Here is a 22,089-nt window from a genome sequence, read left to right as displayed (position 1 = left end):
CTCACTCACCCACCATCTCACTCACTCACCCACCATCTTACTCACCCACCCACCATCTCACTCACCCACCCACCACTTCACTCACCCACCATCTCACTCACCATCTTCATCACTCACCCACCATCTCACTCACCATCTACCTAACTCACCCACCATCTCCCTCACTCACCCACCATCTCACTCACCATCTACCTAACTCACCCACCATCTCCCTCACTCACCCACCATCTCACTCACCCACCCACCATCTCACTCACTCACCCGCTATCTTACTTACTCACCCACCATCTCACTCACTTAACCACCATCTTACTCACTCACCATCTTCACTCACTCACCCACCATCTCACTCACTCACTTACCATCTAACTCACCCACCATCTCACTCAATTACCCACCATCTCACTCACTCACCCATCTCACTCACCCACCCACCTTCTCACTCACCCACCCACCCACCATCTCACTCACTCACCCACCATCTCACTCACCAACCCACCATCTCACTCACTCACCAACCCACCATCTCACTCACTCACCAACGCACCATCTCACTCACTCACCCACCATCTCACTCACTCACCCACCATCTCACTCACCCACTCACTCACCATCTCACTCACCCACCCACCATCTCACTCACCCACCCACCATCTCACTCACCCACCCACGATCTCACTCACCCACCCACCATCTCACTCACCCACCATCTCACTCACCCACCCACCCACCATCTCACTCACCCACCCACCCACCATCTCACTCACCCACCCACCATCTCACTCACCCACCCACCCACCATCTCACTCACTCACCCATCATCTAACTCACTCACCCACCATCTAACTCACTCACCCACCATCTCACTCACTTACCCACCATCACACTCACCCACCCACCATCTCACTCACCATCTCACTCACTCACCATCTTCACTCACTCACTCACTCACCATCTTCACTCACTCACCCACCCACTCACCATCTCACTCACCCACCATCTCACTCCCTCACCCACCCACCCACTCACTATCACACTCACTCACCCACCATCTCACTCACCCACCCACCATCTTCACTCACTCACCCACCATCTCACTCACCATCTCCCTGACTCACACACCATCTCACTCACTCACCCACCGACTCACCCACCATCTCACTCTCACTCACCCACCATCTCACTCACCCACCATCTCACTCACCCACCATCTCACTCACCCACCATCTCACTCACCCACCCACCCACCATCTCACTCACCCACCCACCATCTCACTCACCCACCCACCCACCATCTCACTCACTCACCCATCATCTAACTCACTCACCCACCATCTAACTCACTCACCCACCATCTCACTCACTTACCCACCATCACACTCACCCACCCACCATCTCACTCACCATCTCACTCACTCACCATCTTCACTCACTCACTCACCATCTTCACTCACTCACCCACCCACTCACCATCTCACTCACCCACCATCTCACTCCCTCACCCACCCACCCACTCACTATCACACTCACTCACCCACCATCTCACTCACTCACCCACCATCTCACTCACCATCTCCCTGACTCACACACCATCTCACTCACTCACCCACCGACTCACCCACCATCTCACTCTCACTCACCCACCATCTCACTCACCCACCATCTCACTCACCCACCATCTCACTCACCCACCATCTCACTCATCCACCATCTCACTCATCCACCATCTCACTCACTCACCCACCATCTCACTCACTCACCCACCATCTCACTCACCCACCCACCATCTCACTCACCCACTCACTCACCATCTCACTCACCCACCCACCATCTCACTCACCCACCCACGATCTCACTCACTCACCGTCCATCTCACTCACTCACCGACCATCTCATTCACTCACTCACCCACCCACCATCTCACTCACTCACCCACCATCTCACTCACCCACCCACCCACCATCTCACTCACCATCTCACTCACTCACCATCTTCACTCACTCACTCACCATCTTCACTCACTCACCCACCCACTCACCATCTCACTCACCCACCATCTCACTCCCTCACCCACCCACCCACTCACTATCACACTCACTCACCCACCATCTCACTCACCCACCCACCATCTTCACTCACTCACCCACCATCTCACTCACCATCTCCCTGACTCACACACCATCTCACTCACTCACCCACCGACTCACCCACCATCTCACTCTCACTCACCCACCATCTCACTCACCCACCATCTCACTCACCCACCATCTCACTCACCCACCATCTCACTCATCCACCATCTCACTCACTCACCCACCATCTCACTCACTCACCCACCATCTCACTCACCCACCCACCATCTCACTCACCCACTCACTCACCATCTCACTCACCCACCCACCATCTCACTCACCCACCCACGATCTCACTCACTCACCGTCCATCTCACTCACTCACTGACCATCTCATTCACTCACTCACCCACCCACCATCTCACTCACTCACCCACCATCTCACTCACCCACCCACCCACCATCTCACTCACTCACCCATCATCTAACTCACTCACCCACCATCTAACTCACTCACCCACCATCTAACTCACTCACCCACCATCTCACTCACTTACCCACCATCTCACTCACTCACCATCTTCACTCACTCACCCACTCACTCACTCACCCACCCACTCACCATCTCACTCACCCACCATCTAACTCACTCACCCACCATCTCACTCACTTACCCACCATCACACTCACCCACCCACCATCTCACTCACCATCTCACTCACTCACCATCTTCACTCACTCACTCACTCACCATCTTCACTCACTCACCCACCCACTCACCATCTCACTCACCCACCATCTCACTCCCTCACCCACCCACCCACTCACTATCACACTCACTCACCCACCATCTCACTCACCCACCCACCATCTTCACTCACTCACCCACCATCTCACTCACCATCTCCCTGACTCACACACCATCTCACTCACTCACCCACCGACTCACCCACCATCTCACTCTCACTCACCCACCATCTCACTCACCCACCATCTCACTCACCCACCATCTCACTCACCCACCATCTCACTCATCCACCATCTCACTCATCCACCATCTCACTCACTCACCCACCATCTCACTCACTCACCCACCATCTCACTCACCCACCCACCATCTCACTCACCCACTCACTCACCATCTCACTCACCCACCCACCATCTCACTCACCCACCCACGATCTCACTCACTCACCGTCCATCTCACTCACTCACCGACCATCTCATTCACTCACTCACCCACCCACCATCTCACTCACTCACCCACCATCTCACTCACCCACCCACCCACCATCTCACTCACCATCTCACTCACTCACCATCTTCACTCACTCACTCACCATCTTCACTCACTCACCCACCCACTCACCATCTCACTCACCCACCATCTCACTCCCTCACCCACCCACCCACTCACTATCACACTCACTCACCCACCATCTCACTCACCCACCCACCATCTTCACTCACTCACCCACCATCTCACTCACCATCTCCCTGACTCACACACCATCTCACTCACTCACCCACCGACTCACCCACCATCTCACTCTCACTCACCCACCATCTCACTCACCCACCATCTCACTCACCCACCATCTCACTCACCCACCATCTCACTCATCCACCATCTCACTCACTCACCCACCATCTCACTCACTCACCCACCATCTCACTCACCCACCCACCATCTCACTCACCCACTCACTCACCATCTCACTCACCCACCCACCATCTCACTCACCCACCCACGATCTCACTCACTCACCGTCCATCTCACTCACTCACTGACCATCTCATTCACTCACTCACCCACCCACCATCTCACTCACTCACCCACCATCTCACTCACCCACCCACCCACCATCTCACTCACTCACCCATCATCTAACTCACTCACCCACCATCTAACTCACTCACCCACCATCTAACTCACTCACCCACCATCTCACTCACTTACCCACCATCTCACTCACTCACCATCTTCACTCACTCACCCACTCACTCACTCACCCACCCACTCACCATCTCACTCACCCACCATCTCACTCACCCACCCACCATCTCACTCACCCACCATCTCACTCACTCACCCACCATCTCACTCACTCACCATCTCACTCACCCACCCACCATCTTACTCACCCACCCACCCACCATCTCACTAACCATCTCACTCACTCACCATATAACTCACTCACCCACCATCTCACTCACTAACCCACCATCTCACTCACTAACCCACCATCTCACTCACTCACCATCTTCACTCACTCACCATCTTCACTCACTCACCCACCATCTCACTCACTCACCCACCATCTCACTCACCCACCCACCATCTCACTCACTCACCCACCATATCACTCACTCACCCACCATATCACTCACTCACACACCATCTCACTCACTCACCCACCATCTAACTCACTCACCCACCATCTCACTCACCCAACACACCATCTCACTCAACCACCCACCATCTCACTCACTCACCCACCATCTCACTCACCACCATCTCATTCACTCACCCACCATCTCACTCACTCACCCACCCACCATCTAACTCACCCACCATCTCACTCACTCACCATATAACTCACTTACCCACCATCTCACTCACTCACTCACCATCTTCACTCATCCACCCACCATCTCACTCACCCACCCACCCACCATCTCACCCACCCACCCACCATCTCACTCACTCACCGACCAGCTCACTCACCCACCCACCATCTCAATCACTCACTCACCATCTAACTCACCCACCATCTCACTCACTCACCCACTATCTCACTCACCCAGCCACCATCTTCACTCACTCACCCACCCACCATCTCACTCACTCACCCACCCACTCACCATCTCACTCACCATTTTCACTCACTCACCCACCATCTCACTCAACATCTCCCTCACTCACCATCTCCCTCACTCACCGACCATCTCACTCACCCACCCACCATCTCACTCACCCAACACACCATCTCACTCACCCACCCACCATCTCATTCACCCACCCACCATCTCACTCACTCACCCACCATCTCACTCACTCACCCACCATCTCACTCACTCACCCACTCACTCACCATCTTCACTCACTCACCCACCATCTCACTCACTCACCCACCATCTCACTCATTCACCATCTAACTCACCCACCATCTAACACACACCCACCATCTCACTCACTCACCATCTTCACTCATTCAATAATTTACCCATCATTCACCCACCGTCTCACTCGTCCACTCACTCAATCATTCACTCGTCCAATCACTCAATCATTCACTCGTCCACTCACTCAAGCATTCACTCGTCCACTCACTCAAGCATTCACTCGTCCACTCACTCAATCATTCACTCGTCCACTCACTCAATCATTCACTCGTCCACTCACTCAATCATTCACTCGTCCACTCACTCAATCATTCACTCGTCCACTCACTCAATCATTCACTCGTCCACTCACTCAATCATTCACTCGTCCACTCACTCAAGCATTCACTCGTCCACTCACTCATTCACTCGTCCACTCACTCAATCATTCACTCGTCCACTCACTGAATCATTCACTCGTCCACTCACTCAATCATTCACTCGTCCACTCACTCAATCATTCACTCACCCATCCACTCGTGAGACTCAACCTTGGTCACTCTGAGTTCGCGGCTGGTTGCACAAGATCCACTCCAACTCTTGAACCCACGATCCACTGCTGGACTGAACTCTCTCTGAGCCCTGTGAGTCTCATCTGCAGACAACCTCGCTCGACTGTTATACCTCGTCACCCGGGGTCGTTACCTCGTCACCCTGGGTCGTTACCTCGTCACCCCGGGTCGTTACCTCGTCACCCCCATCACCCCCGGGTCGTTACCTCGTCACCCCCCATCACCCTGAGTCGTTACCTCGTCACCCCCATCACCATGAGTCGTTACCTCGTCACCCCCATCACCCTGGGTCGTTACCTCGTCACCCCCATCACCCTGGGTCGTTACCTCGTCACCCCCATCACCCTGAGTCGTTACCTCGTCACCCCCATCACCCTGAGTCGTTACCTCGTTACCCCCATCACCCTGAGTCGTTACCTCGTCACCCCCATCACCCTGGGTCGTTACCTCGTCACCGCCATCACCCCCGGGTCGTTACCTCGTCACCCCCATCACCCCGGGTCGTTACCCCCATCACCCCGAGTCGTTACCTCGTCACCCCCATCACCCTGGGTCGTTACCTCGTCACCCCCATCACCCCCGGATCGTTACCTCGTCACCCCCATCACCCCGGGTCGTTACCCCCATCACCCCGAGTCGTTACCTCGTCACCCCCATCACCCCAGGTCGTTACCTCGTCACCCCCATCACCCTGAGTCGTTACCTCGTCACCCCGAGTCGTTACCTCGTCACCATAATCAAACCCGAGTCGTTACCTCGTCACCCCCATCATCATGGGTCGTTACCTCGTCACCCCCATCACCCTGGGTCGTTACCTCGTCACCCCCATCACCCCGGGTCGTTACCTCGTCACCCCCATCACCCCGAGTCGTTACCTCGTCACCCCCATCACCATGGGTCGTTACCTCGTCACCCCCATCACCCCGGGTCGTTACCTCGTCACCCCCATCACCCCGAGTCGTTACCTCGTCACCCCCATCACCCCCAGTCGTTACCTCGTCACCCCCATCACCCTGAGTCGTTACCTCGTCACCGCCATCACCCCCGGGTCGTTACCTCGTCACCCCCATCACCCTGAGTCGTTACCTCGTCACCCCCATCACCCCGGGTCGTTACCTCGTCACCCCCATCACCCTGAGTCGTTACCTCGTCACCCCATCACCCTGGGTCGTTACCTCGTCACCGCCATCACCCCCGGGTCGTTACCTCGTCACCCCCATCACCCTGAGTCGTTACCTCGTCACCCCCATCACTCCGAGTCGTTACCTCGTCACCCCGGGTCGTTACCTCGTCACCCTCATCAAACCCGAGTCGTTACCTCGTCACCCCCATCACCCTGGGTCGTTACCTCGTCACCCCCATCACCCCCGGATCGTTACCTCGTCACCCCCCATCACCCTGAGTCGTTACCTCGTCACCCCATCACCCTGAGTCGTTACCTCGTCACCCCCGAGTCGTTACCTCGTCACCCCCATCACCCCGAGTCGTTACCTCGTCACCCCATCACCCCGGGTCGTTACCTCGTCAACCCCATCAACCCGAGTCGTTACCTCGTCACCCCCATCACCCCCGGATCGTTACCTCGTCACCCCCATCACCCCGGGTCGTTACCTCGTCACCCCCATCACTCCGAGTCATTACCTCGTCACCCCGAGTCGTTACCTCGTCACTCTAATCAAACCCGAGTCGTTACCTCGTCACCCCCATCACCATGGGTCGTTACCTCGTCACCCCCATCACCCCGAGTCGTTACCTCGTCACCCCCATCACCCCCATCGTTACCTCGTCACCCCCATCACCCCGAGTCGTTACCTCGTCACCCCCATCGTTACCTCCTCACCCCCATCACCTCGGGTCGTTACCTCGTCACCATCACCCTGGGTCGTTACCTCGTCACCCCCATCACCCCGAGTCGTTACCTCGTCACCCTCAGTCGTTACCTCGTCACCCCCATCGTTACCTCAGAGCTGAGTCCGGCCGCTTCGCGTCCACTGCGCAATCCGATGGGATGAGAGAGTGGGTGAGAGAGGGGTTGAGAGAGGGGGTGACAGAGGGGGTGACAGAGGGGGTGAGAGAGGGGATGACAGAGGGGGTGAGAGAGGGGGTGAGAGTCACAGGGGATGAGAGAGGGGGGTGAGAGAGGGGGTGAGAGAGGGGGTGACAGAGGGGTGAGAGGGGGTGACAGAGTGGGTGAGAGAGGGGGTGACAGAGTGGGTGAGAGAGGGGGTGACAGAGGGGGTGAGAGAGGGGATGAGAGAGGGGATGAGAGAGGGGGTGAGAGAGGGGGTGAGAGAGGGGGTGACAGAGGGGATGAGAGAGGGGGTGAGAGTCACAGGGGGTGAGAGAGGGGGTGACAGAGGGGATGAGAGAGGGTGTGAGAGTCACAAGGGATAAGAGAGGGGGTGAGAGTCACAAGGGATGAGAGTCGGGACGACCTCGCCCCGTGCGACGAGTAACCCAGCGCACGGCGGACGAGGGTGTTGCTGGTGATGATGGTGGTGATGATGGTGGTGGTGTTTCTTAATGGTGGTGTTGCTGATGGTGGTGGTGATGGTGTTGTTGTTAATGGTGGTAGTGATGATGATGATAGTGGTGATGGTGGTGTTGCTGATGGTGGTGGTAGTGATGATGATGGTGGTAGTGATGATGATAGTGGTGGTGTTGTTGCTGATGGTGGTATTGCTGGTGGTGATGGTGGTGGTGATTGTAAACGATGTGACCGGTGATGACGATTTTACCGCAACGTGATGGCGCGCGCTGGAGTCGCTTGCTGATTACGTCACGAGGAGGCGGAAGAAGGATAATGAGGATGTGACGTCACGGCGACTCGGTGGTTGTTGTTGGTGGTGAGGATGATGAGGATGTGACGTCACGGCCACTCGGTGCCTCGTGAAGTCGCCCGCTGTTGTTGCTGCTGCCCGGTGGTGGTTGTTGGTGGTGGTGGTGAGGATGATGAGGATGTGACGTCACGGCGACTCGGTGGTTGTTGTTGGTGGTGAGGATGATGAGGATGTGACGTCACAGCGACTCGGTGGTTGTTGGTGGCGGTGAGGATGATGAGGATGTGACGTCACGGCGACTTGGTGCCTTGTGGAGTCGCCCGCTGTTGTTGCTGCTGCCCGGTGGTTGTTGTTGTTGGTGGTGAGGATGATGAGGATGTGACGTCACGGCGGTTGTTGGTGAGGATGATGAGGATGTGACGTCACGGCGACTCGGTGCCTTGTGGAGTCGCTCGCTGTTATTGCTGCTGCCCGGTGGTTGTTGTTGGTGAGGATGATGAGGATGTGACGTCACGGCGACTCGGTGGTTGTTGGTGGTGGTGAGGATGAGGATGTGACGTCACGGCGACTCGTGCCTTGTGGAGTCGCTCGCTGTTATTGCTGCTGCCCGGTGGTTGTTGGTGGTGAGGATGATGAGGATGTGACGTCACGGCGACTCGGTGGTTGTTGTTGGTGAGGATGATGAGGATGTGACGTCACAGCGACTCGGTGGTTGTTGGTGGCGGTGGTGAGGATGATGAGGATGTGACGTCACGGCGACTTGGTGACTTGTGGAGTCGCCCGCTGTTGCTGCTGCCCGGTGGTTGTTGTTGGTGGTGAGGATGATGAGGATGTGACGTCACGGCGACTCGGTGGTTGTTGGTGAGGATGATGAGGATGTGACGTCACGGCGACTCGGTGCCTTGTGGAGTCGCTCGCTGTTATTGCTGCTGCCCGGTGGTTGTTGTTGGTGAGGATGATGAGGATGTGACGTCACGGCGACTCGGTTGTTGGTGGTGGTGAGGATGAGGATGTGACGTCACGGCGACTCGTGCCTTGTGGAGTCGCTCGCTGTTATTGCTGCTGCCCGGTGGTTGTTGTTGGTGGTGAGGATGATGAGGATGTGACGTCACGGCGACTCGGTGGTTGTTGTTGTTGTTGGTGAGGATGATGAGGATGTGACGTCACGGCGACTCGGTGGTTGTTGGTGGTGGTGAGGATAATGATGATGTGACGTCACGGCGACTCGGTGGTTGTTGGTGGTGGTGAGGATGATGAGGATGTGACGTCACGGCGGCTCGGTGGTTGTTGCTGGTGGTGGTGAGGATGATGAGGATGTGACGTCACGGCGACTCGGTGCCTCGTGAAGTCGCCCGCTGTTGTTGCTGCCCGGTGGTTGTTGGTGGTGAGGATGATGAGGATGTGACGTCACGGCGACTGGGTGGTTGTTGGTGGTGGTGAGGATGATGAGAATGTGACGTCACGGCGACTTGGTGGTGGTGAGGATGTGACGTCATGGCGACTCGGTGCCATGTAGAGTCGCTCGCTGTTGCTGCTGCCCGGTGGTTGTTGGTGAGGATGATGATGTGACGTCACGGCGACTCGGTGGTTGGTGGTGAGGATGATGATGATGTGACGTCACGGCGACTCGGTGGGTGGTGGTGAGGATGTGACGTCACGGCGACGCGGTGGTTGTTGGTGGTGAGGATGATGAGGATGTGACGTCACGGCGACTTGGTGCCTTTTGAAGTCGCCCGTTGTTGCTGCCCGGTTGTTGTTAGTGGCGGTGAGGATGATGAGGATGTGACGTCACGGCGACTCGGTGGTTGTTGGTGGTGAGGATGATGAGGATGTGACGTCACGGCGACTTGGTGCCTTGTGGAGTCGTCCGCTGTTGTTGCTGCTGCTGCCTGGTGGTTGTTGTTGTTGGTGGTGGTGATGATGATGATGTGACGTCACGGCGACTGGGTGGTTGTTGGTGGTGGTGAGGATGATGAGGATGTGACGATGCGGGCTTCCCCCCCTCCCCCCCAGACTTTCCTGGCTCCCGTCGTGACGTCGCTGGAGCGCTCCCTTCGTTGTTGGCTGCGGCAGCCGCGGCCGGTAGCGAGGACGAAGAGAGCGAGACAGAGACACAGCAGAGAGCGAGACAGAGAGACACGCAGAGGGCGAGACAGAGAGACACGCAGAGGGCGAGACAGAGAGACACGCAGAGGGCGAGACAGAGAGACACGCAGAGGGAGCGTGCGGGCATGGACGCGGCGGAGACTGTGCACGGAGCCATCAGGTGACGACGTGGGTCGGGGGCACGGAGTGAGCCCCCCGCTGCCTGCCCCCCGTGTCTCTCTGTCTGCCCCCCCCCGTTTGTCCCTCTGTCTGCCCCCCTGTTTGTCTTTACGTCTCCCCCTACCCCCCCGTGTTTCTCTGTCTGTCCCTCCCCCCCCCCCCGTTTGTCCCTCTGTCTGCCCTCCCCCCGTTTGTCCCTCTGTCTGCCCCCCTGTTTGTCTTTCTGTCTCCCCCCCCCTCCGTGTCTCTCTGGCTGTCTTTGTCCCTCTGTCTGCCCCCCTGTTTGTGTTTCTGCTCCCACCCCCCAACCCCCCCCCCCCCCCCCCAATTGCTGTCAGCAGCAGTGGCGGCCCTGGTCCATGACCTCACGGTTGTGAGTCTTGGGCTCGTGTGGTGGCAGCGTGAGGGCCTTACCGCACATTTGAAACCGTTGTGGTATTGGCAGCATGGTGGCACGGGGTGTTTTCGCACGCTTTGTTTGCGCTCCTTGGGTTCTTTCGGTCAAGTCACGTGGGTAGAACGATGACAGGCCACGACGTTTCGATCGCAACGCGAGCAATCGTCATTGGGTGGGACAACCACAGCAAGGGAAAAACAAAACCTGCTGAAGTTGGCCGGTGGCGGTGAGGATGACGAGGATGTGACGTCACGGCGATTGGGTGCCCTGTGGAGTAGCCCACTGCTGTTGCTGCTGCTGCTGAGTGGTTGTTGTTGTTGGTGGTGGTGGTGAGGATGATGAGGATGTGACGTCACGGCGACTCGTTGCCCTGTGGAGTAGCCCACTGCTGTTGCTGCTGCTGCTGCTGAGTGGTTGGGACTCGTTTTCAGCAGGACCCTGCCACCATGGATTTTTACTTCAAGATATTTACGGCCAATTGGCGTTTATACAAGTGGGAAGGAAACCGGAGCGCCCGGGGAAAACCCACGCGTGCCTGCAAGGGGGCAACACTCTATCCCCGTATAGATGGAAACAGATGGCGATGAGTCCACTTGCTGGACTGCCTTCTGGCGGGGGCCAGGGTACAGCACCTCGATGCCCAACGGGAATGGAGTTTTCGCAACATTTGTGCGATCCACCGACCCTCTCCTCCACACAGCTCTGGATTACAGGCGTGCGTCGCCACAACCGCCCGGCTAACCTGTGTGCGTCTATTCCAGCGTCACAGCTTTGGTTCCGCAGTGGCGGCATTGATAATATAATCTGATCGGGGTGACGGTTTGGGTGGGGGGCGGGGTGCTGCTGTGTAGCTTTTCCCGCCCACATTGTAGAAAACCACCGCCACACGTAACCGTGAGCCGCGCGTCTGCGCCGCAGGCTGTTTGCGTCGATTCTCCTGCCGCTGGCGCTGGCCCTGGTCGTGCTGATGCTGGCGCTCGTCACGCTGCTCTTCCTCGTGCGCCAGTGGATGGTGTCGAGCCGAGGCGACGCGCCCCTGGTGGTGGCCTTCTTCCACCCGTACTGCAACGCCGGCGGTGGTGGCGAGCGCGTGCTGTGGTGCGCCCTGAGGACCCTGCAGAGCAGGTAAGGGGGAGGAGCGGAGCTCCTGGCACTTGTGCGCGGTATGCTGTGCGCGAGTTGGCGAACCCGTTTTTCTCGGCCCGATTCCCCTCCGGTGACGGAATCGTGCCAGAATAAAATTGCGCGCGTCTTGCGCTACGTCTTCAGGTGTTGCCGATTCTGCCACGAGGCCGTGCGGGAGGGCCTGTGGCACCGTTTGTCGCCAGCTATCGTAGTGTGTGGCCGTGTCGCTTCGGTTCTCCGCGGCGAGCGCAGTATCTTCAAATACAATGGTGCTATGCCTATGCTCTCTGGTTCTTTTCGGTAAAGTCACGTAGGTAAAAAAATAAAACAACGAAAATCAAAGAGTATGGATCCGTGCAGTCACGAAAGCTTCAAATCTAGAGGTGCTATGCCTTTCTAAATTAATTGAACGCTGAACCGCTTGTGCGTTCCGAGATTCGGCAGTGAACGGGACACCCCACCCGGTGATTTGCAGACATCTCGGAACGGAAGAGGGTTAACGCGAGGGCACTTTTGCACGCCAGATTCCACACGATGCTCAATCGAGGCAGGACCTGGATCCCGTTGGCAAGGAGACCAAAACAATCCGGAGTATTTGTCCTTATCACACCTTATCTTATTGCGATTCATATAGTGGCTTGCCCAAGGCGCTGAAAAAAGATTTTACGATTTCTACAGCAGAAGTGTGATGAGATGAGTTGACGAGAAAGATGGCGGTGCATGCAGATGATGATGAGTGAAATAACCGATGATAGAAAGTGACAGTGAGTGGTTAATGACGAGTGAGTGTTATGAATGGGTGGGGAAGTTGGGATAGGGGTTGACGGTGTTAGTGATGGGTAAGGGAAGAGGCGTTTGGGTAAGAGAGGAACAATACGCGAGGTTTTTAGGGAAGAACGGAAAATGGACAGTGAAGTGAAAAATGGACGGCCGACGAAGCATGTTGGTCTACCCAGTGGCTCGTCAGCACGAAAGTGGGCCAGCCAAGCCACAGCCCATCCGCACCGGCGATGGCCGTGACGTCACAGAGTTAGCCGCCCGCCACCCTTCCCCAAATCGGCCTCTCCGCCACGGGTGAACCTGCCAGCGGCCGAAGCTCCGGACGGCATCGCCAGAGGGATCCTTGTGAATCGTGTTGCCGCCACCGCACCACTGTGAGGTTCCGTGTTACGGTTTCGCAAACGGGAGGATCATCGTGCTCGACCGCGGACGATCCCAGACTGTGATGACGATGATGATTATAAACTAAAAAACGATTTAAATTTGTTATCAGGTAAAGCCCACTGAGCAATTAGCTTTTTTTCAGAGGCGACCTGGCCACAAATGATAGCACAGCTATCACGTGGCAATTTGTAGCAGCCAAATAATATAAATGCATGTCGACCAGTGGACCTGGAGTAAAATTCCACGCGACCACGGTGGAGAACATGCAAACTCCCAATGTCCAGGCGTCGAGATCGGGATCGTACCCACGACCTTGTACACCGGGCAAGGCAGATTGCATCTCACCACCCATCTTCTTGCATCTTTTCCACGTATGTCTGCTTGCGTCTTCTTGTCTGTCCCTCTGTCTGGTCCACGTGTCTGGTCTCTGAATTGGGATTATACTCCATTGGGATTATAAGTAGCAATCATTGCCTCCTACTGGCAGACTGATGCCCGATTGCAGGCCACGTGCTGAGTCACCTTGTGCAACACAGGGACAGCTGCCACAGGGAGTGCCCTTTCAAATGTGTTGATATGAGATGTGACGTCAAGCGCTCTTGAGTCAACCAGTGCTGTCGCGTTAACCAGGTGTGTGCGCGATGCAGGTATTTGTCTTTGTGATGTAGGGGGAGCGTTGGCGTAGTGGTTAGTGCACGGTGCTACGAACCCGATAACCTGAGTTCCATTCCCTTTCGGGATCATACTCAAATGAATACCTGGTGTAATGTGTAAACTTCGTCGCTAGGGAGACGAAGGTGACCGTGCTTAGTGCGGGCCACCCACCCCTTTCGTGTGCCCTGTCGGCCTTCATCGGTGCTATTCCCTGACAGCGCTTGCCCCATCAGTCTGTTCGGGCTACAACGGGGGATGTTTGCGTTTGGTGCAGGTACAGGGACGCGGTGTTTGTCGTGTACACGGGCGACACGGGAGTCACCGGAGCCCAGATCATCGAGGGAGCTCGCCAGCGCTTTAACATCACCCTTCCCCGTCCCGTCGACTTCGTATTCCTGCGCTGCCGGTACCTGGTGGAGGCCGAGCGATATCCGCACTTCACCCTCCTGGGCCAGAGCCTGGGCTCCATCGTGCTGGGATGGGAGGCGCTCTGCCGACGCGTGCCGCACGTCCTCATCGATTCGATGGGCTACGCGTTCGTGATGCCCCTCTTCCGCTTCCTGGGCGGCTGCCGCGTGGGCTGCTACGTCCACTACCCCACGATCAGCGTGGACATGCTGAACGTCGTACGGGACCGCTCCGCGCGCTTCAACAACGCCGGGCGCATCTCGCGCAGCCCCCTGCTGAGCCGCACAAAAGTGGTCTACTACCGGCTGTTCGCGTGGCTGTACGGCCTGGTGGGCTCGAGCGCCCGCTGCGTGATGGTCAACTCGTCGTGGACGCTGGGTCACGTGCTGGCGCTGTGGCGCTGCGGCGACCGCACCGCCGTCGTGTACCCTCCGTGCGACGTCGACGCCTTCCTGGAGCTGCCGCTGGAGCGACAGGAGGACGGCGGCGGTGGCGACGGGCCGACGATTGTGTCCGTGGCGCAGTTCCGGCCGGAGAAGGATCACGCCCTGCAGATCCGCGCCTTCCACCGGCTGCAGGAGCTGTTGTCGCCCGCGGAGCGAGCGCGCGTGAAGGTGGCCGTCGTTCTGAACGCGCCGTCAGGTTGTGCAGCTCCAGTGCCTGCGTGAATGTTGAACTGAAAGTGCGACGCTATGATTATTATTATTATTTCACCAGGTAAGGGGCCGCTGGGGCTACGTGGCTTTTTCTCAGAAGCGACCTGGCCATCGCAAACGATAGCTCAACGAGGTGGCTTAGCACGTGGAAATGTATGGCAGCCAGCTGGTGCTGGTTCGGTTGCTAATGTGGGTGTATTATTCAGAGCTGGTGCTGGTAGATGGTGATATTATTACCAGATTTTGTGTGCGTGCGTGATTGACAGCTGGTGCTGGTGGGTGGCTGTCGGGATCGGGAGGACCAGAAGAGGGTGGATGGCTTGCGAGCCCTGGCCGCCTCTCTGGGCCTGGATCTCCGCGTGGAATTCCACATCGGGGTTTCCTTCTCCGAGCTCAAAGCGCTGTTGGGCCGAGCCACCATCGGTCTCCACACCATGTGGAACGAGCACTTCGGAATAGGTATCCATCGCGCTCACACGCGCCGTCACCTCGCATCGCTCCCTCGTGTTACTTTTCGTCTTTTAACAACACGTAAAATCTCCGTCCCCCCGTGTGTCGCACCGTGGGAAGGGGAGTAGAGCCGAGGATGCAATGGATGGAGAAAGAGAAAAGGAACGGGAGAGGGATGGGGACCCCAGGACGGAAAGTCTCAAGATGAGCGGCAGGAAGGGGAGGAGGAGTGCGAGAAGCAATGCTCGGGACAATATGTCGGGGGTGATGAGAGGGGGGTGATGAAAGGGGGGTGATGAGAGGGGGGTGATGAGAGGGGGATGATGAGAGGGGGATGATGAGAGGGGGGTGATGAGAGGGGGATGATGAGAGGGGGGTGATGAGAGGGGGATGATGAGATGGGGATGATGAGAGGGGGATGATGAGAGGGGGGTGATGAGAGGGGGGTGATGAGAGGGGGATGATGAGAGGGGGATGATGAGAGGGGGATGATGAGAGGGGGATGATGAGAGGGGGATGATGAGAGGGGGATGATGAGAGGGGGATGATGAGAGGGGGATGATGAGAGGGGGATGATGAGAGGGGGGTGATGAGAGGGGGGTGATGAGAGGGGGATGATGAGAGGGGGATGATGAGAGGGGGATGATGAGAGGGGGTGATGAGAGGGGGGTGATGAGAGGGGGATGATGAGAGGGGGGTGATGAGAGGGGGGTGATGAGAGGGGGATGATGAGAGGGGGATGATGAGAGGGGGATGATGAGAGGGGGATGATGAGAGGGGGATGATGAGAGGGGGGTGATGAGAGGGGGGTGATGAGAGGGGGATGATGAGAGGGGGATGATGAGAGGGGGATGATGAGAGGGGGATGATGAGAGGGGGATGATGAGAGGGGGATGATGAGAGGGGGATGATGAGAGGGGGATGATGAGAGGGGGATGATGAGAGGGGGATGATGAGAGGGGGATGATGAGAGGGGGATGATGGGGGTGATTATAGGGGAGGGAAGAGAGAAAGAACAGAGTACAGAATGAGCGAACAGGAGTGACCTTCGATCTAAAGCTTTCGTGACTGCAAGTCTCGTCCCTTCACCTGATGAAGGCCGCTTGTGTTGTGGCCGAAACGTCGTGAGAATATTATTGTGTTATTTTATATTATCAATTTATTATTTTATTCTCATTCTACGTGACCTTACCGAAAGAACCAAAGAAGAGGAGTGACCTTGACGGAGGAGCAGAGTCTGTTGTCACAGGGGGCTGCAGTTGGGAAAGGAGAGGGGTTTAAGAGTGGGGGTCGCCACACAGAAGTCACGTGACCTACGGGAGGCTTGAGCTGATTTTGATAGAGAGATAAAGATCTATAAGTTGAGATGGAAGGGATTCAGGATCGGGGTGGTCCACACAAAAGTCAACCTTGTGAATCTTGGCCATATTTAAAAATGTGGTGGAACAGCTGCACGAGTACGTTTGGGACGATTATGTTGATGACCAAATAGCTGGGCCCCTTGATTATAGGATTCACATAAGGCCCATCAATAAGGCCTTCGTGATGTTATCTCGGTGATGTGAGAGCCGATGCAGCGGCGACGAGAAGATATTTGGAGTCACAGATGAGAACGTTCTTGACAAGAGGAATATTAATAGAATGTACGCACTTATTATTATTATTACTACTACTAGACGTGTTTACCCAGGAGAGGGTTCTTTTGCTGGAAGGTCCTGCCAAGTTTTGAGAGTAGGGAGGCGATGTTGCTACTGCTGTGTGTGATGCCAATTGAGCGGTAGTGTAGCGGTTAGCGCGCTGCGCTATGAACCTGGCGACCCGAGTTCGATCCCCGCTCACGGCCGACGCCAGCGACGATTATTTGAACCGGTCCTGGGCCTCCCCTAGGTCGACTCAGCCTAAAAATGAGTACTTAGTGCAGTGTGTAAACATCGCTACTACGGAGAAAAAAGGCGTGGTGTTGGCCACTACCTCCACGTGTGCTTTGCTGATCTTGATAGGTGCTACACGCTAACAGCACTTTCCCCAACAGGCTGTTCAGGCTATTGTGTGGACCTTTGTGCTATGTATATTGAACTTCTTTCGCACCGTACCTGGCCAACCGCGCTAATCGCAGGTGCAGGGGAAGGACAACAAACTAAACACAACAAACAAGCAGCTGACAGCACTTGAAATACGGCAGGACCAATACTTCTGCCGTGGATGATCATTACTTTAATGCGGCTGGCTCACGTGAAATTGATTTCTCTAAGACGACGGTACTTTGCAAGCCGACTGGCCATCAACAAAGATTCGTTCACGAAGCCATCCATGTATACAGACACAGACACGATTGCCACCGAGACGACGGTTATAAACTCAGCAATCATTGGAAAGATGTCATCAACCGCTATGGGTCATGACTTTGTGTGTTTTCTTGTCAACCTCTACCGTCAGCAGTGTGGACGTGTGTAGTGAGGTGCAATGCCCCCCACCCCCCCATCTCTACCCCCCTCTTCTCTCCCCCTATCTCTACCCCCCCCCCCTCTCTTTCCCACTATCTCTACCCCCTTCCTCCCCCCACTGTCTAACACACTTGGACCGCGCCTCTCGCCTTCAGCTCCGCTTCTATCTCGCGCTTTACTCCGACATCAGTCACTGGCTGCCCCGCCCGTGCTGTTAACGCCGCGCCGCTTTCCTTGCTGCTGCCTCGCAACTCTCGCCCCCCCGCCCGCCCACTCACTCACGACTTTTGGAAGCCCTTCTCAGCGGTTGCATTTTGCCCCCGCTGCCTTTCTCTCCGCCTGACGAAGACCGCTCGTGGCGGTTTCGCGATCGAAACGTCGTGGGTTTTCTGCTCCTAGTTTTAAACTAAAAATTTTTTATTTTGTATCCGTGTGACTTTACCGAAAGAAACCGAGAATCCGGCCTGTTAAGGCCCTAACGGCGGGAACCTTTGTCTCCCCCCCCCCCGCCCCGCTCGCGCGTCCCGGAGGTGTGGTGGAGTGCATGGCCGCCGGCGCGGTCGTGCTCGCGCACGACTCGGGCGGCCCCAAGCTGGACATCGTCGTGCCCGCCGAGGGAGCGGCGACCGGCTACCTGGCCGCCGGTGAGGAGGCCTACGCCGAGGCCATGGCCGCCATCCTGGCGCTGCCGCCGGCCGAGCGCGGGCAGCTGCGCGAGCGGGCCAGGCGCTCCGTCTCCAGGTTCTCCGACGCCGAGTTCGAGCGCTCGTTTGCCGGCGCCACGGAGGCGCTGTTTGCCGGCGCGTAACTCGACGTGCGTGTCGTGTCGAACGTCTTTCGAGCCGTACGTAGCCAGCGGCGCTCGTCGGATGCACGGCGGGCGGGCGGGCGGGCGGGCGGACGGGGGTGGGTGGGGGAAGGACAACGAAAAGGGCCCCCGTGTGGCCGTTGAGGCGCGGCCGTTTGCCCGCGCGTAACTCGGCGTCGTCAGATTCGTCGTCATCGCAGCAGCGTGAAGCTCAGCGATCCGCGTTTGTTTTTTTTGGGTTGGGCACCACTGGAGTAGCGGAGATCCAAAGTTATTTTTATTATCCCTCCTCCACCCCAACCCGGCAACGATTTTTCACGTTTACAACGGTGTCGTTAGCACGTGGCGTTTCGTCGTTCAAGTTATGACCGATAAAGCTCCTCGCGAGCGGCGTATCCAGGGCAAGTCGTGACGATCTCGTGCGATGTTCGAGGATTGATCACGAGAATTTCAACAAATCTACCGTGCGGCCAAACCGGAATGCAGGGGACGGATCCTTGTATTGGCTACGGAAACCAACGTTTTGTGATGTTTACTGTACAGAGCCCCAGTGTCCCTAAAGTTCATCCACATTCTGCTCGACTCTTTTGGAGTTTTGATTTAAAGCTTTCGTGACTGCAGGGATTCATATTCTTGGTTCTTTCGGTAAAGTCACGTAGAAGGGAAACAATAAAATAATAAAAAAATTTAAACAATAAAATTCTCACGACGTTTCGACTGCAACACAAGCAATCATCATCAGGTGTGAAAACCACAGCAAGAAAATTTGAAAAAAGTGGCGTTTTTTTTTAGCGTTAGCATCACGGACAGCGATTTGGCAGTTTTTCAGATGGACGAGTCCATCTATGTTCGAAAAAGAGGAGGGGGGAGATGAAAATAATGGATGCGGTCTGAAAGCCACCGTAAGCGTGAACAATCAATTAAGACCCGAAATGGTTTATCAAATCCTTCCAATGATTGCTAAGCCAGAATGTAGTTGGCCAAAACAGCCCGATTATAGGATCACAGAGCTTGGACAATTGTCAGCAGCGTCGGTCCGGTTCGTCTTTCCGCTGTTTTTGTATTTCGCGCACCCCGTGCAGAAAAAAACTGTGTGCGTTACGCAATTGCTACAGCGTTTTTTTCGGCGATGCAGCTTCAGTGAATGGCTACGATATATAAAACTGAACTATTGTCTCATTAAAACATTGTTGCAGCTGTGCGAGAAAGGTCTTCCGTCTCAACATTGATCGTTTATTTATGTTCTTGGTTCCTTCGGTAAAGTCACGTAGAAGGGAAATAATGAAATAATGAATAAAAAATAACAAAAAATTATCACGACGTTTCGATTGCAACACAAGCAATCATCATCAGGTGTGAAAACCAACGTTAAGAAAAGAAAAAAACGCCACTTTTTCACAATTTTCTTGCTGTGGCTTTCATACATGATGATGATAGCTTGTGCTGCAGTCGAAACGTCGTGAGAATTTTATTATTTTATTATTTTTTAATTTCCCTTCTACGCGGTGACTTTACCGAAAGAACCAAGAATATGAATCCCTGCAGTCACGAAAGCTTTAAATCGAAATTTATCTGTTACGTGGGGGGAAGTCCGGTTTAGCCAGCTACCCAGCTAGTTCGTCACGGAGACCCGTGGTGTTGTCGGCACAGAACGAGAGCAACGGACAACATCAAGGTGATCCCGTATGGAGGAACAGGCACCAACGGAGCGGAATCGAACGCGTCAGAGGTGCAGTCAAACTTCGTGCTTAAAGAACGAACATTAACGATATTAACACTAAACAATGGGCACAATGCTCATTTTGTGATGAGGTGATGAGGTTATGAATGGTTGGAGAGCAAATGTGCTTGGGACGAAGCAAACACAATCGGAGTCATAATTGGTTTATTTTGGGTTAGAACCGTTCAGGGGCGGAGCCAGGGGGGGTGACAGGGGTGGTGACATTCTGCGTGTAAGTGTACGACACTCGGTCTGGTGGACTCCGTTCAACTGCATTGTCAGAGCGTGTCCGCTAACCGATGGTTGTCTAGCTCAACAGCCTGACTCTCTCTAAATCATTCTTGACATTAACATTTGTTGAATGTCACCCCGGCCTGAAATCCTGGCTCCGCCCCTGGAACCGTTAGATCGTCTTGAAGTATAAAGTTTCATTTTTTACTATAACCCACCACCACCTGACCTCGCCAGTCAAAACAAGTTGAACTTCCTCTCTTTCTGTGCCTGGGTTTCCTCCCGATGCTCCAGTTCCCTCCCCGCACGTTTCCGCTCGTTAATTGGCTGAAGCGTCTTGATGCATTGAGGACTGCAGAGCATGGGGAGTTGTTGATGCAGTTGGCATGAATTATCGCGCTGTGTATAACATTAAGCATGAAAATGTTGGGACTGCATATATTTTCTATTAAAAAAAACTGAAGAAGTGACTGAAGAATTTGAAAGGTTAAATAAAGCCGACTGTAATTTATTCTCGGTATTTTAGAGTGTTCAATTGTACTTTTTATAACAATGTAACGGTGCATCATGGGACCCTTCTTTGCCATTACCAAAGCATGAAACATAAGAACAGGTTTTACCCTCTCTGGCAAAAAAACAAGTGTTAAGATCTTCAAACACCGAAAATAAACCTTTTGCAAGGAATCAAGTCTGCATTAACCGCACGTACTTGTGATGAACATGCAAACGAAACACGCTCTGAACACATTCCTGCGGAGGGAGCTGGTAGGAACGTTGGGTTGCTCGGTCAATGGCCAGGGTCAACGGTGGCACCACCACGTGGTGTGTTCCGCACAATATGCCCGACTGTGAGGGCGGGCACAAGCCGGCGTGAGTAGGTTAAACGTTGAGTTTTATAAGGGCACCACGGGGTGACCAGCCCCTCCCCACCCAGCCCCACCCCTCCCACCCCCCACCCAGCCCCTCCCCACCCTCCCCACCCAGCCCCTCTCCATCCTCCCCTCCCCACCCAGCCCCTCCCCACCGTCCCCTCTCCACCCAGCCCCACCCTTCCCATTTTTGGATGCGCGACGGGCGGACGGACACAATAATCCCCTGTGGGCTGGTGGTGTAATCAGGAGGTTCCTACCAGTATAATATTTGGGCAATGTCTTTGAAACTGATTGGCCTACACCAGAGAGGGACAGCCTCATCTCACCAAAGTCAGACCAGAGAACGCCCAAAGGTCGAACGGTGCA

General features: G+C 55.4%; 2 protein-coding genes across 18 annotated transcripts in view; one reads left to right on the top strand and one right to left on the bottom strand.

Moving 5' to 3' along the window:
- The window catches only part of LOC116955762 (copper-transporting ATPase 2-like), an 86,039-nt gene extending 77,461 nt beyond the window's left edge, over positions 1-8,578 (bottom strand). Inside the window, exons 1-2 of one of the 3 annotated variants that reach the window (XM_076053486.1) lie at positions 8,488-8,576; positions 7,710-7,740 (exon numbers count right to left, since the gene is read on the bottom strand). The gene's annotated coding sequence lies outside the window, so the exon portion shown is untranslated. The other 2 variants (XM_076053485.1, XM_032977054.2) reach the window with 2 other exon arrangements.
- A 26-nt stretch (positions 8,579-8,604) lies between these two features.
- LOC142905281 (GDP-Man:Man(3)GlcNAc(2)-PP-Dol alpha-1,2-mannosyltransferase-like) lies at positions 8,605-21,535 on the top strand. Of its 15 annotated transcripts, none has more exons than XM_076053498.1 (6): positions 8,605-8,692; positions 10,543-10,795; positions 12,198-12,316; positions 14,409-15,156; positions 15,465-15,657; positions 18,623-21,535. In XM_076053498.1, exons 3-6 carry the CDS (start codon positions 12,201-12,203, stop codon positions 18,898-18,900), a joined length of 1,335 nt encoding a protein of 444 aa, XP_075909613.1. In that variant the 5' UTR covers positions 8,605-8,692; positions 10,543-10,795; positions 12,198-12,200; the 3' UTR covers positions 18,901-21,535. The 15 variants fall into 15 exon arrangements, with proteins under 15 accessions (XP_075909613.1, XP_075909602.1, XP_075909614.1 ...); XM_076053487.1 differs by having other exon boundaries at positions 12,110-12,316; XM_076053499.1 differs by lacking the exon at positions 18,623-21,535 and adding an exon at positions 15,769-15,888 and having other exon boundaries at positions 12,110-12,316.
- Positions 21,536-22,089: the final 554 nt, after the last annotated feature.

Source organism: Petromyzon marinus, chromosome 61 (genome assembly GCF_048934315.1).
Source record: "Petromyzon marinus isolate PM22_M1 ecotype Great Lakes invasive population chromosome 61, UKy_Petmar_22M1.pri1.0, whole genome shotgun sequence".
Lineage (NCBI taxonomy): Eukaryota > Metazoa > Chordata > Hyperoartia > Petromyzontiformes > Petromyzontidae > Petromyzon > Petromyzon marinus.
Note: the sequence above shows the minus strand (reverse complement) of the source record. Positions and strands in the feature narration are given on the sequence as shown.